Raw genomic sequence first — 16,813 nt, 5'->3', positions numbered from 1 at the left:
AACATTGATGCACAGAGGAACTTCAGACATAATGAATGGTGAAAACATGACAGTGATATTACACAATAATTGGTTAAAATAAAAATTAAGTTAAATTAAATTAAATAAAAAAGACATAGACAGTTTCATTCATTGTCAATAGCAGAAGATGACATGAAGCTACTATGATTTCTAACTTTGGGAGAAAACCAAGTTTTAACAACACAGACCAAAATGTCCTGGGCTGAACATATTAGTGATTATGCTCATGATGATGAATAGCAGGGTTTGTGTTGTGCTACTGTCTGCTACATATTTCTTTTTGTGCAGTCAGCTGATGCTTTTATCTGGAGTGACCTAAAGGGTAGCACTTGCTATGCATCCCATGTGTATAACGCATTTTACACATACTTATAAGGCATTATAATCTGCTCATAACCCTGTATAATCAGATTTATAAGAGCTCATAAATAATCATAATGCTTTATAAGCATAACCATGACACATTATAAAGCTTATTATAATGACTTATAATGTCAAGTATTATAATACTTCATAATTGCTGCCCACTTTACTTGTACCTGTCTTGATCCAAATCTAACCTGACCATACTAACCTTACCTATTTTTATTTTGGTAATTAACGTTTATCAGAAAAGTAAAGTGTGTTCTTTATCATTCATGTACTGTAGCCTCATGACATGTCATACTAAGGACGTTAAAATTTTGTCACAGTATTATATTTTGCATTGATTTAAAATAAAGCAGTGTGTTAAACATGTGTTCAATTATATTTGAAATTAATGACTTAATAGAAATATTTCAACCTTACCCCTTTTTGTACAAATAGTACCCTCCCCCGCCAAATGTCCCTCCTATTACTAGAAGCACCACAATCACTATTGCAGCAATGGCACCACCCGATAAGCCTCCAGGCGGTCTTATAGTTCCTATCTCTGGACAAAAAAACAAACAGGCAAGGAACAGGAAAAGAAAAGAGAATTGTTAAAATGATTTTGTTATTTCTATTTCACATAGTACAGAAGGGTATCACATTAGTAGAAACCAAAACTGCTCTCAGAGCATCATGGCGTTCTAGGTCTGACCAATAATGCTTATTTAATTCAGTTTAGATATGAGGTTAAAACATCCTGGTTTGTTGGACCTAGTGGTGTAGTGGCAATGTCAATTGTTGATGCACAAGCGATTCTATTGTATGTTTGATTCCTGCTGCTTTTCTTTAAGTTTAGGCATGGCACTGTTAGTACTTGTGGTTTAATATAAACCATAAGGTCCTGTGGCACCCCATCCTACTATCCTACTATCCTACTATTGAATTAGGGAATCTGTCTGTCTGAATATGTTTTTCTCCTCAGTGGTTGCACCAATCGATGTGAACTTGCACACAGGCATTGACCATTGCCATATGAGAATCATGACAAATCCCATTTTTCACTTTCCCCAGATTGTTTGTGAATTCTGCGAAGTTTGGTAATTTCTGCTCATGTGCGGCCACTGGCTCTGTTGTCACGGTTACGGTCCCCGCAGGCTATGGGATCTGTTCTGTTGTCACAGCTACGGTCCCAGTCGGTGGGTGGACTTAGCTTTGGGGCTACAGTATAGTATACACACTCACACACAGAGTGCCACATAGAGAACGGCAGCAGTACAGACAGCGCTAAGTCTGTTAGTTATTAAGGACTTTGATTTAGGAGCCGTGTCCACAGAAAGCACTTTAATGAGCGGGGGACTTTTTGGATATCATGTCCATAGCGCACACACAGTGTTTATTCATAAGCGCAATTTTCGAATGAACATGTGTTATTAGCACAAATATTTTAGTTGAAATAATGTCAGCATGGACTTATCATGGTTGTGGTAACGAGTTATGACTCAACGTCAGGTAAATGACCAGGTTGTTACACACAGCCATGATCAAATGAGCAGGCTCCTCTGCAAAAGTCCATTTTGTGTACCATTTCGCATTTGGCAAAGCCACAAACAAGTTATCACAAACAAGTATTGGTTTTATAACAGGGCGTCATATTTTGGATATTCATCTGGTAACATATTTATTTCTTAGCACTTAGATTAGTGTTTCTTCAGCATGATAGCCACTGCAGTACAGGGAAGTTGGGAACCCCTTCAGAAGTAAATACAGTGGGGCTCCAATTTGACACTACAACCAAACAACACTCATGTCTGATAACCAGGGGGGGGGGGGGGGAAAGAGCATAAAACTATGCTTGTTTTAAAATAGGCACAGTGTCTGCGCACGAGACACTAAACTACTGGAACAACTTGTGCATCATTGAATAATTCCTGTATAATGAGCAATAATAAAACTGAGAATGTATTCATTATAAAGCACACCTATGTTGCTACCAATGACTAATACCTGTCGGAAACTACACATTGTACATTCCAGATTTAGTGCCAGCACTGTAATCTAAAATAACATAACCTTTTACAGACATGCAAATCTATTCCATAATGTGCAGTACCTACAAATACAATTGAACCTCACCTTTAACAGACAGCTGGTGGACACTGGAGTTCAATGTTTTTCCAGTAACATTATTCATAGCTCTGCATATGTAATTCCCACTGTCAGAGAATTCAGCTGTCTTCTTGAATACATTAGAATACTCATCCAACTCTGTTCCATTGCGTATCCAGTGGTAACTTGGACTTGGTACTGACTCAGCAGAACAGATTAACTCTAACGGCTGTTCCTCCTCTATTTCAGGTTTACCGCTGATTTGAACATTGTCTGGTCCATCTGAAACACAGATACAAAAGATACTTAAGATAGTATCTTTTGATACTTAAGTTAACTTAAGTAAAACTAGAAAGGTGTGCTTCTCAGAGCGGTTCAGGACTACCATCTATTTATCCAACCAACTTGACACTGGGCACTGCACTCCTTTAGGTCCTCAGCAATGTGCAGTTTGTGCACGCAAATATGTGAACTACAGACCGAGATTTACCTAATTTATACTTACTTATATACCAGTGAAAGATTATACCAAAAATAACTTTTGTTTAATTGAAAACATTACACAGTATGATTTTGAATTTTGTTTAGTACTGTAAGTATTGTATATAAAAGGATTTAAAGCAGCACTATGTAATTTTTTAACAACCCACAAAATAATGAAGTTCCATTTAAAGACCCTGCTAGGGGCTTTACTGTATAACTACTGTATGTATAGGGGAGACAATAAGTTTCATCTGGGCATTTGAGCTGTGTGGCAATAGTAGGAATGTCAAACACGCAAGAGAAGATTCCCTATTTATTGATTGTTTCACCTGGGGACCACCCTCCCCTTACATACTGTGTCGTAGTCTGTTGTGTGCAGCGGGACTCCTGCGAGTTCTCGTTTGGAAAGTGGGTCGAAAAACAAAGAGTCAACAGTGGAGTCCATATCATGAAGATGCAATAGCCTACATTGACAATCTTCAATGGTAAGACGACTGGCACGTTATTATAATCGCAGTGTGTGTGTATAATGGGTAACAATCTACCATATAAAACGATGCCTTTTAATGGTCGAACAGTTGACAAACGGATGCACAAGACCGCCGTCTCCATCTATTTATAAACTCTTTGGATATAGCCAGCAGAGAAGCAATTATTATAACCTATATAACAGACTATTATTTTGACAGCAACAGGAAACAGCCAACCAACGGTCGGGGGTGCGGTTTGGATTCCAGCGGCTCTCCGGGGGCGTGGTTTGCCCAAAGCTCCGGTCTCGTCCCAAATCACGTGCCACTGATGCCCGAAATGACATAGTGCAACTTTAACTAAGATCAATAGCACTTCAGTAAAATAATTTCCAACAATGGAAAATAGTCAGAAATACTGTAGTGCTTATTTTAGTTTGTGTCATTAAGTCTGTTTAATAATTATAAGATTATGCTATTAATCAGTAAAACATAAAATAAAATAAAATGAGTTAAGAAGTTAGGCTAGGACATTATTTTCATAAAATGAACATTTTACAATCTGGAATCTTAGAATAAGCATGCTTTCAACTTTTACTTCAACTTTTGTATTTTCAAACTATTTTAATGATAATATCATTAAAATAGTTTGCAAATACAAAAGAAAATATATTATATTTGGTATTAATCACAATTAAAACGTACTTTGGTTAAAAAAAGAAAAAGAAAAGGAAAACATATATCACTGGATGACTTACAGTTCACCCTCATGTTGTATCCGGCCTCATCAGAGCTGATAGGGTTACTGACTCTGCACAAGTATTCTCCACTGTCTGTTCTCTTCAGAGCACTGAAGGACAAAACTCTGTTATTGTCATGAAAAGTGATGTCACTGCTATTGATCAGAGGTTGGTCATCCTTCAACCAGTCTCTGGTAGAGATGGATCCATCAGCATCACAGGTCATGTCGATTAACATTCCCTCAACTGGTTGGCCTGTTGATGGTGTGATAACTGCACCAGATATCTTCTCTGTCGATGAAACACACATTTTAGGTACAGTATTTTTCCATTCTAACCTTGCATATGTTTTCTTGTTTTGTATTTTTTGGTAAAACTATTAATTAACTGTGATTTAGGACAGGTCCTGTATAGAAGAAGGGTAATTTATACCTGTTCCCAAGGTACAATAGGAGTCAACAATAAATGCAGAAATAATATTGTGATTACCATCTCAATACAATTTTTGGAAATCAACAACAAAAAGTCTTCCATACTAACCACTCCACAGGCACTTTGGCATACAGCATGGCCTGGGTGGTAACACTTACTATGCATCCCACTTCTATGTATAATTTCAGGTATAAGCAATCATAACACATTATAAAGCCCCTTATAATGACTTAGTATCGCAATACTTCATAATTAATGGTCACTGCCTGACCTTTTCTTTTGGCCAGGATCATGTAATATAATTCTTTAGTTGTAATACATTATGATTTCATAATGCATTATAATCACTGTTATTATAACATATATTATGATTATAAGTCACTATAAGTGGTCATTTGGTGCTTTAATCAAAGTAGAATATATGTATGCAAGAACAACGTGAAGTTTCAGCCTACAATTGTAGGCTGTAGTAATTGTACAATTACTACTAGTTTACAATGACTAATGTAATTACTTTACTTAAAGCACCCATAGATCACTTATAGTGATTTATAATCACACTATAATGCATTATAACAGGGATTATAATACACTAGAGTTCGGGCCACTATGTGGCCCTCACCCCTACCGCCGATCCGACCAAAATGCCCATATATGGAGATCTCTGTATCTGTCAATTCTTGTCCATTTCATTCCATATATGGAGATCGCTGATGTCATCAGTATAATGCCCATATATGTGCATGCCCCCTTTTGTGCACATACTGTATATAGTCAGTGACCGTGAACCAGTAGAGTTGGTTGGTACCATCTGAGGGGAATAATGCTAATAGTGATTTTTGACCTGGTATACATCTCTAGAGTTAGTAAATATGTGATAGCATTGCACCTGTAACTGCCATAATGGGTTGTAATTTGTTATATTTTTCATTATCTATTGTAATATCATTTATTTGTCCTAAACTTGGGTTTACCATGTATTTGTTGCACCGGAAGGTCTAATTGTCTTGATCAAGCTGGAACGCTTTATAAGGTGTAGTTTCATGCAGATCCACAAGCGTGTTACACTGATACACTTCCGCTCACTAAGGAGCGTATTGTTTGAGCGTGTGCGGGACGGAATAAGGTACTTGTCTTGCTTTCTAAATGTGTACATTTACGTTCCTATCATGTGTCTTCTTTATGTTGATTTGATGTATTTTGTTCCAGTTGTGCGTTGCTGTTGCCGACCATGGATTCGCTCTCTCATTCCCTTTGGTTTATGTGCAGTCAGCGAGGTGTGTTTGTGTTTCAGTCATGTGTTTGTTACATTCATGTTTATACTTTAATGTTCCATTATTTATGTGTGTGTATTGTTTATGCTTTGTTTTGTACAGTTTTACGTTGTTGGATTGTTTGCCAGTAAGAGTGCAATAAATCTACCAATATGAAGAACAACCTGAGTCGTTTATGGGACCAAAGGCAGTGATAGTAAAACTCGAAGCACCAGAAGTAAAACTCGATTGCAGAAGAAGTAAAACTCGGATGTCAGAAGTACAACTCGTCGCAAGAAGTACAACTCGAGTGCAAGATCGATCCACGCAGTTCGACCGGACTGCAAAGAATCCACGGCAGTCAACCTCGGCACCCGGAAATCCACGGCAGTCAAGCTTGCTGCAACAAGGCAGTCAAGCACAACAACACAGCCTGCGCGGAGTCTACACAGCCTGCCCTGCAGCCACTTCGGAGCCGCGAGGAGCCGTGCCGAACGCAAGAGTTTCGACAAGCACTCGCAGCTCAACTCGGAGCTGCACGGTGGTCCGGTGGACCTTCTGGCCTGCCCAACGAACACTAAGCCAACCCGCCACGTTAAAGACCCCGCAGTTCATTCGTTTGTTCAAAGGTATGTACACTAAGAAGAGTGTTTTGAAAGGTGACATACAAAGACTGAACTATTAAGGAACTGTGTGGGAGAAGAAAGGAAAATAAATAACTTTGTGAAGAAGGAAAATGCTACCATAGTGCATTCAATTAACTGGTAAAGCGACTTCTTTCATTTGAAGAAGATAGTGACAGCTTTCATTTAGCAGCCTATTCATTTTAGGTAAACGCTTTTGTTATGCAAATGATGGACATTGCAAATGGTCATTGATCTAATCCCAAGGACATTTGTTATGCATGGTTCCAAGTTTGTGACCACTTTAAGTGCTGCTCAATTTGTATGACCAAGGTTTGCAAATCTTTAAAAAGGGTTTGATTGAAATACAGTGGTTTAAATCAGAAATTATGTCTTTATTTGTAGCTTACTGTTTCAATTTCGTTGCACAAGTGAAAGTTGTTAATTAAAATGTCGCAAATAACTGAACCTAATGTGCAAATTACAGTTAAAGAGAACAAAGATGCAGGAACTGCTACAGAGCCACAACTATTAGAATCTTGCAGTTCTGAATTGTTGGATAACTTTTATTGTGTTTATGAACAGTGGAAGGCTCAAGCAAGGGCAACTAAAAGGGCTGTCATAAACAAGTCTTCTATTGACATCCTACAAGGACACATTAGTTCAATAGAACAGAAGGTAGCTGTACTGAACAGTGTTAATGATGCCTACAGGAGAATTGATGGTCCAGATCCTGACATGTGTCACAAATTGGACAAATCCATACTAGTGACAAGACAGGTTGTGTATAATGTAAAGGTTCAAATTCAAAGATCAGAAAAACTAATTCGACCAGAGGTCAGCTCTGTTTCAAATACAACCGCTACAGTTTCTCTGCAAGCCTCCAGTTCAGACAGATTCCAAAACTCTTTTACAGATCCAAAGCAATGTCACTTAATACAATCTGAAAATAATCCTGAAGATCATGCTTTGAAATGCTTAACAGCAGATGTGCTCAAAGTTTCAAATGTGACTGGCCCAGACCTTTCATGGAAAGAAGAGCAGTTACCCATAGGAGAAGTTATAGTGGAAGAGATCACTGATAATGATCCCGAACTTCACAAGGCCAAGGTGTACAACACAGAGACAAAGGAAGAAAAGGCCCAGGTGTACAACACAAATGCAAAGGAAGCAGGGACATTACTAGACCTAAGAAAGTTCTCTGGTTGGGAAAGAGAAGCCATTGCATGTCTGAGGTGCCATGCTCAACAAGTTAAGGGTCTTACACTTAAGAAAAGTGAAGCCACAAGTGTTGCGCAGAGAAAGGAAGCATTCAGAGAAATCAACAAAAAAAAGCGACGTAAAGATGACGTCAAGCCTAAAGCTAGAACAAAGAAGCTGAACAAGCGGAATCAATTTGTTGAGAAGTACAGGGTGGGAGGACATGTAACTAAATCTAGCCTTCACCCTCATGTTAAGAAACCTGGTGCTGTTAAGAACCCCAAGAAGGCAGCAGGTAGAGAGAAAGCCAAAAGGCAGCCTACAATGGCAAAGAAGCCTGCAAAGAAGCCTGCAAAGGTTCAAGGAGGAAAAGAGACTGGCAGGAGGAAAGGAAAGAGGAGACGGTCATCCTCAAGTGGTGAGGATGCAAAGAGGAAGAAAAAGGTTACATTTAAAAAAGAATTCCATATAGGACATGTCTGGGTGGGAGAAGGAAAAATTGGCAGACCGCCTGATATTGTTTTAAATGTTGTGCTCAACAAGTAAAGAGGTTAAAGTATTGAGACGCAATAAGTGAAGCCACAAGTTGGCAAGGTTCATTTTGTTTATTTATTTAAACATATAAAGTTTAATTTGAAAAGGAAACACTGCTTAAAACTAATTTAAAGGTCAAGGATTTCAAACTTAAGTAAACAGGGCCAAGTCAAATGTGAAGCCACAGTGTTATAGTTTATTCATTACACATTATTTCCAAGGTTGATTGTACTTGTAATTTGGAAGGAGAAAGTTTTGCTGCTTGAAGCACAAGTGTCAATCATGGATATTCTCATGAATATTGATTTTCAACTGGGAAAATAAAATGTGAATTAAGTATTAAGGTGATAGGAAATCCCAAGTGATTTGGTGGGAGTGTAACTGCCATAATGGGTTGTAATTTGTTATATTTTTCATTATCTATTGTAATATCATTTATTTGTCCTAAACTTGGGTTTACCATGTATTTGTTGCACCGGAAGGTCTAATTGTCTTGATCAAGCTGGAACGCTTTATAAGGTGTAGTTTCATGCAGATCCACAAGCGTGTTACACTGATACACTTCCGCTCACTAAGGAGCGTATTGTTTGAGCGTGTGCGGGACGGAATAAGGTACTTGTCTTGCTTTCTAAATGTGTACATTTACGTTCCTATCATGTGTCTTCTTTATGTTGATTTGATGTATTTTGTTCCAGTTGTGCGTTGCTGTTGCCGACCATGGATTCGCTCTCTCATTCCCTTTGGTTTATGTGCAGTCAGCGAGGTGTGTTTGTGTTTCAGTCATGTGTTTGTTACATTCATGTTTATACTTTAATGTTCCATTATTTATGTGTGTGTATTGTTTATGCTTTGTTTTGTACAGTTTTACGTTGTTGGATTGTTTGCCAGTAAGAGTGCAATAAATCTACCAGTATGAAGAACAACCTGAGTCGTTTATGGGACCAAAGGCAGTGATAGCACCAGTGGTAGCTATCAGCGTGCTATGCATTATAACACTACCAGAAAATGAGATGGGTTATAACCTATATGAAAATAATATTACTTACTGGTTGGTATAGTGGGGATAGTAAATGAGTTTGGCACAAGGGGAAAGTGAATAGGATAGCGATTCTGCCAGCCATAGAGGTGCTTTGCATGTAAACAATTGGTGAAAAGCTGCTGCAAATATGTAATTGTAAAATAAATGCTAATCTACTCAGACACCTACATTATATTTAGTTGCAGTATTGCAGTTGCAACTAGTTGCAACTGCAATACTTGCAACTCCTTGCAACTACTGTACTTGTAACCATTATCCGCAAAGGCACTGGTCTGCAACTGGTCAGTCCAGACCGTTGCAATTTCTTGCAACTGGTTGCAAGTTGTGACTAGTTGCATTGGTGGACTGACCTTAACATCTTTCATGAAAACAGAAGTACATCTTGTGTAATGTATATGTTGCCACTGCCAGGTATAGTTGACATTTCTAGAGTTTCTAATTTTAACAAGTTTTCTGAAAAACATTATTGTCTGAGCTATGCCCACCATTTTCCAAAGAGAGAGGGTCAATAATAAGATAATAATAAACCATCAGTTTGAAGTGGAATGCCTCATTCGGTTCTATCTATACTTTTTGAAAGTGTGTTTTGACGTGGGGTTACGAATGGACTACCGCCACTACAATGCTATCACATCTTTTCTAGCACTAAGGGTGTATACAGTACCTTCCCAATTATTTACCCCAGATGGTACCGATGGCCCAAATTTGGGGTCCTGCCTCACAGACTAATATGGAGCTGACTGATTTGTTTGCGCCTGATGCCATGAGACACATTGAGGTTAGACAACACACTCCATATTTGGGTGTTGCTACATTGGGAACTCCTTATATGGTTATATTGAGTCATAGTGACATGAGAGTGACGGCGTGTTCACCGGCCCACCCAAAGCCATAAGCCATTATTGTAATTATAACACACTATGCTCCCTGCAATAATAATAGTATAATAGTAATAGTATAACTAGAAAGTACTGTTCCTGAAGAAACAGTGTGGGATCGCTTACCTATTTATATTACATATTGTGATGTCACGTAGAGCTTGACCAATCCAAAAACGGGCGGAATAATAATAATAATAACTAGTGAAGATAACTAAAGCGATCCCACAACTAGTGAAGATAACATTAGTGTGATCGCTAAAGCGATCCCACAATAAAGCGATCCCACAATAACATTAGTGTGATCGCTAAAGCGATCCCACAATGAAGATAACATTAGTGTGATCGCTAAAGCGATCCCACAATAATACTTGATCTTATAAGTTATTCTAGAATGCTTTATAATGCTCTATAAAGTATTTATGTGTTCTTAAATACAAATAAATCTAATTACACAGCGTTATAAGCAGATTATGATGCATTATAAGTATGATTAGAATAGCATTACAGTATGAATAGCAAGTGTTACTGTAGTGACTTCTCTTTTTTTTGGTCAAATATTAGTAAATGTTTAACTTGTTTTATTCCAATTCCAAAAAACACTGAATGACCGAAATAGAAACAGTGGACTCAAAAGCCTTCAATGACCACTAACAACAAAAGCAACACATCAAACAATAGCCAGCCTCTCGTGTCTTTTGTCCTTTTGACTTGTAGATGCCTAAATACCAGTTTAATATTTTCACAATGCGCTTTCTTTTACTTACCCAGAACAGTGACAACTGAGACCTCAGATATGTGATATCTTAGAGTCCTTTCATTTAATGTCTGACAAATGTAGTTACCACTGTGACCAATCGTAATATTCATTAGTTTGAGTTCTCGTCCAGTAACAGGAATCATATTTCCATTCAGAAACCAGTGAAACAGGGCAGTAGGCTTGGAGTCAGCTGAGCAGTTCAGAGTGAGGTTTGACCCTTCTTCATAGTAGTCTTTTGAAGGGGAAACTTTAGTGTTTTCTGGGCCAACTGTAGATTGATTGCATAGCAGAAACCAGCAAAAGAAAAGCCACCAATAGATAATATTAGTAGTTGCAGTGACAAACACAAAGCTGTAGAAGGGCAAATATTTACTATGCAGCTTTTAAAAATGAAAACTCCTCATAGATTAGCACAAGCTGTCAGACAAAGACAGAACCAAAGGACAAACTCAAAGCAACTGCCAAAAGCACTACATATCTGTGTGAGACATACAGTAAGTTATCTTATAATATATATATATACTGTAAATCTGTTACAGCAAGTTAAAGCTCCATAATCTATGGTGCCTTTGCATAAAACTATTGTTCATTCAGTATGACAATGGTTCTCAAAGAGGGGTCCGGGGACCCCCAGGGGTCCTTGAGGGGGTTCCAGGGGGTCCCCATAAAAAAACAATATTGCATTAAAGACAATGTCAATTTAACCACTTCAACCCTATTTTATACTTTGGCTATTCAAAAGTAGCCAATCTTATAAGCTCACAACGTGTCGTGATGCGTCGCGTTGTGGATTGTAAAGCTTGAACTGTGTTTTTTCCGAAAAGCAGAAATCTCTTAATGGGGTCCCTGGGACAAAATCTTTTCGGGTGACCAAATTTCCTTGACCAAATACATATACATTTGGGGGGCCCTTGATATGAAAATGTTTGAGAACCACTGCTGAATGATATAAAGTTAGACATGCAGGTTAGTAACTCACAGCTGATGTTGAGCTTTACTGGTTCACTGGTGTTGCTACTGATGGGATTGAACACACGACACCTGAATGGTCCCTGGTCATAGCGGGTCACATTGACTATGATGAGAGTGGAGCCTCCATCACCAAGCCGAACTCCCTCACTGGGCATGACCTCAGAACTTCCTTTGAGCCAGAGGTAAGAGAGGGAGGTACCAGAGGAGACAGAGCAGCTGAGGACTGCTGTGTCATTGAACTCCACATAGTCTGTAGTGTTGGGAGTTATGACTGCATTGGAGACTGGTGCTATTGATGAAAAATATACTGGTTTTCACTTTGAAGCACCTCATTAAGTTAAAATAGTGCATACTGTAGAAGTTGAAAATGAACGCAGCAAAAAATATGTTATTTTGATGCGCACAACTGATTGAAAGTTGGAGGCTTTTGTTACTGTGGTTCCACAAGTTGACAAAACTTGGGTGACAAAGCATTCAGTCGTTCAGTGTTTGAAATCCAAATAAAAATATCTGCATGATAATGCAAATTCAGAAAGCTACTGAATCTGTAGTGGCTTCAATTGCTGAACAAATTGTGTGATCATACAACAGACAAGCATCCCTTTGAGCTACATTGAAATTCATATATCCTAATCAAGTACCCATTCATGAGGCAGTCATTAAGAGACAAATTTACATAATTTTTGAAGATCATATGAATCACCTGTGATGTTAAATCTTTTTTTTTTTTGGGGGGGAATTTCTCTTCACTGTTTGTAACTTGGCACAGTAAAACAACAGATTCCAGAATGCCATAATATCCCCTTTGATTGAACAATAGTGTTGCCTGAATTTGGAATAGAAAAGTAATTTTGACAGAATTATATTTTGTTTTATTTGTTCTATACAACCAGCAACACTTTTGTGCCATTCTTTTTTCGGTGAATTGAGTACACAGGACCCTGATGGTTAATAAACCAATCAATTGATTAATAATCAATCAAACAAACAAACAAACAAACAAACAAACAAACAAACAAACAAACCATAATCAGTAATCTTGGTGTCACTTTTCAGAGAGTACTATAGATTATTATTTTGAAATGAAACATTAATTCCTCAGAGCATATTTCCATTGAATATCACGTCAGTGATGCAACAACATAAAAGGTATCTACTTACTGTGGATCATCAGTATAGTAATTCCCACCATTTGCGATCCTGCAACTGGTATAGCAGTGACTCTGTATTCTCCATTGTCATTAAAAGTCAGATTTCTGAGCTCCAGTGATGCAGTAGATCTGAACAAGGTGATCCTGTCTTCATATCCTGGTTTAGTTGTATTTACAGTAGTTGAGGTTATTATGTCTGTCCCATTCACAGACCAGGCAACTGCTACAAATGGTGTGTCTGGTGGAATTATTGTTGTGGTGAACTTCACTCTCCCTCCCAATGCTCCATGCATTGGATTCTCTGGTAGAACAGCTGCTACATGGCTTAAACCTGGAAGAGATAGTTACAGATTTAGACAGGATTCGGTTATAATGTAGCACACAATGTTTTTCAGAGAATCTATTTGTGTTTATGAACTATACATTCAATAGTCCTGTTTGCAGGGGTGTCATTTGGGTTCAGAATTCAGGTCTTTTATTCATATTTCCTCTATCTGTGAATGTTTTATACACTTCTTATATACACTTGTTTTCGACACTTGTTTTACATTCATTAATCACTTTAAAACTGGCCTCCCTATTTTGGGCATGTCATTATAGCAGGCCTTTATTATTACTTTTGTCAACAATCACAATGACATGCATTTTGTGAGCTTGTAGATCGGCTGTTTTTGCAAAACAAATATTACAATCGAATCTGGCTTAAAGGAGAATTTTGGACTAAGTTTTTCTTACCTTTTCTATGATGTTATGATATCTTAGGATGAATGGTACAGTAGAAAAATGTCATAACTCCATCCCGGGTCCGCCACAGCTTAAAACGTGCGCGGATAGGCCTTGCTTTAGATCACACATATATATATATATATATATATATATATATATTTTTTTTTATAGATCTGACGTTCATAGTGACAGAACACTATGCAACCAATTTTTTTTTTTTTAAACGAAGTCTCGCTAGACGAGATTGAAATCTCGAGATTGAAATCTCGTCTAGCGAGACTTCTGTTTTTTTATTTATTTTTTTTTGGACAGTGTTCTGTCACTATGAACGTCAGGTCTAAAAAAAACAAAACAAAAAAAAAGCTATTAAAATATGTCATCTAACGCAAGGCCTATCCGCGCACGTTTTAAGCTGTGGCAGACCGAGTATGGAGTTATGAAAATGTTCTACTGTACCATTCATCCTAAGATATCATAACATCATAGAAAAGGTAAGAAAAACTTAGTCCAAAATTCTCCTTTAAGTGTTTTTTCTTTGCCACCCTCTAGATCTTTTAAAATGAAATCATGCCTCTGCCTGTTTGTAACATGAAAATCACGTAGTGTTTATAACTTAATATACATTACACTAGGCTACACAAATACACTTACCAAGACTTATATAATTACAAAGTAATAAACCACACATTTATGATATTCATTTCCAAATTTAACACTGCATAAGGAAATGCGCCTGATGATCAATTCGGTTTTGTGATGAGATTGAGAAAACTCTTTAGCCTATGTAGACAATGGGTAGAATTCTTTTTTTCCCTCTTCTCAGTAAAGGTTAGAGCAGCACTTGTAAAGTAGCATATGTGAACAACATTTAGGGTGATAATAGTCCAAGTTTCCTCAGTAGGCTAACGTTAGTCTACTCGTTAGTCTACTTGACTTCCATTTCATTGCATTACTAAAAGATTTTGGCACATGAAAACAGACGTGCATGGCTAATCCTCAGTAGGCTACAAGGGTGCTTACCTGTAAAAGCCATAAATACTGGGAACAGAACCATTAAGGAATTCATCGCTCAAACGATCTTCCAATCAGCCCAGAAGGTGACAGACTAAAGCAACAGTCATGTTGTGTTGATTAAATAACTGGACACATCTCATTGCTCATTCATGGCCCTCCCCCTCCAGTGCACAGTCTGCCGACCTCAGCAGTGCCAAACTCTGCACTATCTCACCCTCTAGTGGTCGTGTACGTAATTACTTAACAATAATTAATTGGATAACATATCCAATGTGAGAGTGGGTGTGTTCAGTATTTTGTAGTGCTACTTTTGGAAGAGGGGGAGCCTACATGCATGCGCAGTCGCAGAACTGTGGTTATGTGCAGTTTCTATCGTGAATACTAATTAAGTGGGCAATAACAAGGGTTATCACGTTAATAAAGGTAGGAGGCTATGTCTATTGTTCACATTAGTATCAAAGTAGAATAACTGAATAGAGGGAGGAGACCATACAACAGAATGGCCTGCATACTACAGCATTGAAGTGGACATCTTGCCCCCACCTCCCCCTCCTCCAGCATTATAGGCTGGACAGGACTGCTACTGGCCTATACACCAAATACGCATTTGTCCCAACTATATTCCCTCAATATGTGACTGACTGGCCTATTAGTCCGGCAGCCCCTGAGGTGGGGTTGGGAAATGTGGTCTACTGCATATATTTATTTATTCTACAAGCTTGTAGATCTGCTATGTTTGAATAGCCAAAGTATAAAAGGTTGAAGTGGTTCAAATTATTGTGATGCTATATTAACACATTCTGCTGGGGACCCCCTGGCCTCCCACCTCGTTAGCCTTGCATGCAGCTGTAAACGCATACAGGATAGGTGGGCACTAGGAACATCTGGGCACCATATTTTTGGGATGACTGGGCAATAGGACGAGTGGGCACTAGGGACATGTGGGCACCTGGACGAGTGGCACTTAGGGTGGAGATAACTGGGCACCTGGACGACTGGGCACCAGGAAGACTGGGCACCTGAAATAGGATTCGTGTCCACAAGTGTTTTTTTTACTTGACATAGCATGCTGCTTTGTCCTAGTGCCCAGTTATCTCCACCCCTAAGTGTCCACTTAGGGGTGGAGATAACTGGGCACTAGGACGACTGGGCACCAGGAAGACTGGGCGCCTGAAATAGGATTTGTGTCCACGAGTGTTTTTTAACTTGACATAGCATGCTGCTTTGTTGTTGGTAAGTGATATTTAACCCACTGTTCTTTAAACCCCAAAACACAACACAACAAGGTCAAAAGTACAATATAAGATTTTTTACGTATCTGTTTTTTTTTCTATCATTTTATTGTGTACCATTTAACTTTATGTTTTCTCTATCCTGGCATTCAGTTCAGCAATTTTTTTGTTCGGTTATAAAAAAATCAAATTTTAGTTAAGAGCTATTGCTTCAGTTTTTGCTGTTACATCCTATTATATACACAGAACGCAATTTTTTCACCCTCTTTACTCCCTGTTTACATTGAGTGTAATTCCGGGTTTCACCAGATGCGCGCGTCACTACCGCCCATTGGGAACTTCCGACAGAATCAGCCACAGACGGCATTAAGACACTTCTTTATTGAAAGATATGGATTATTACATTAAACTACTACCCTGTAGCGAGAGTTAACATTTGGGGCGTGGGGGTAAGCACCTTTATTTTCAATTTGTACATGTGTGGAGTGTCTACGGGGTATAGTGCTGAAAGTCCCTGTGTCCATGGGGGGTGAACCCTACAACTCTCGTAGATTGAAAACGTCAGAATCATAAATACGTCTACGAGAGTTGTATTCTACAGCTAGTGGCGAGGTTGAAATAAACAATATTTTAAAGTAGCCGACTACGCCACCTGGGATTAACCTGGGACCAAAATCAGTGTAAAGTACACAGAAACTGTCACGGTCCGCTCCTCGGGCCGTGGACGGTGACTTTATTATTTGGACCTTGAATGCCCTTATATGGTGTTGGACTCCTAAGGGCTGTTCTGTAGGCCTGTTTAGGCCATTGTTCATTATGTTCTGCATTTGT

The 16,813-nt window shown here is 38.5% G+C and overlaps 1 protein-coding gene across 1 annotated transcript in view; it reads right to left on the bottom strand.

Moving 5' to 3' along the window:
- Positions 1–14,834, bottom strand: part of LOC308084424 (cell adhesion molecule CEACAM1-like) — a 20,091-nt gene extending 5,257 nt beyond the window's left edge. Inside the window, exons 1-7 of the mRNA XM_080427081.1 lie at positions 14,757–14,834; positions 13,021–13,341; positions 11,867–12,148; positions 10,895–11,155; positions 4,187–4,459; positions 2,506–2,760; positions 811–934 (exon numbers count right to left, since the gene is read on the bottom strand). Coding sequence (XP_080283207.1) covers positions 811–934; positions 2,506–2,760; positions 4,187–4,459; positions 10,895–11,155; positions 11,867–12,148; positions 13,021–13,341; positions 14,757–14,802 — 1,562 coding nt within the window. The 5' untranslated portion in view covers positions 14,803–14,834. The remainder of the gene's footprint in view (positions 1–810; positions 935–2,505; positions 2,761–4,186; positions 4,460–10,894; positions 11,156–11,866; positions 12,149–13,020; positions 13,342–14,756) is intronic.
- Positions 14,835–16,813: the final 1,979 nt, after the last annotated feature.

Source organism: Gymnoscopelus braueri, assembly GCF_963280865.1.
Source record: "Gymnoscopelus braueri genome assembly, chromosome: 4".
Lineage (NCBI taxonomy): Eukaryota > Metazoa > Chordata > Actinopteri > Myctophiformes > Myctophidae > Gymnoscopelus > Gymnoscopelus braueri.
The sequence above is the reverse complement of the archived record's forward strand: the minus strand, read 5'-3'. Positions and strand labels throughout refer to the sequence as shown.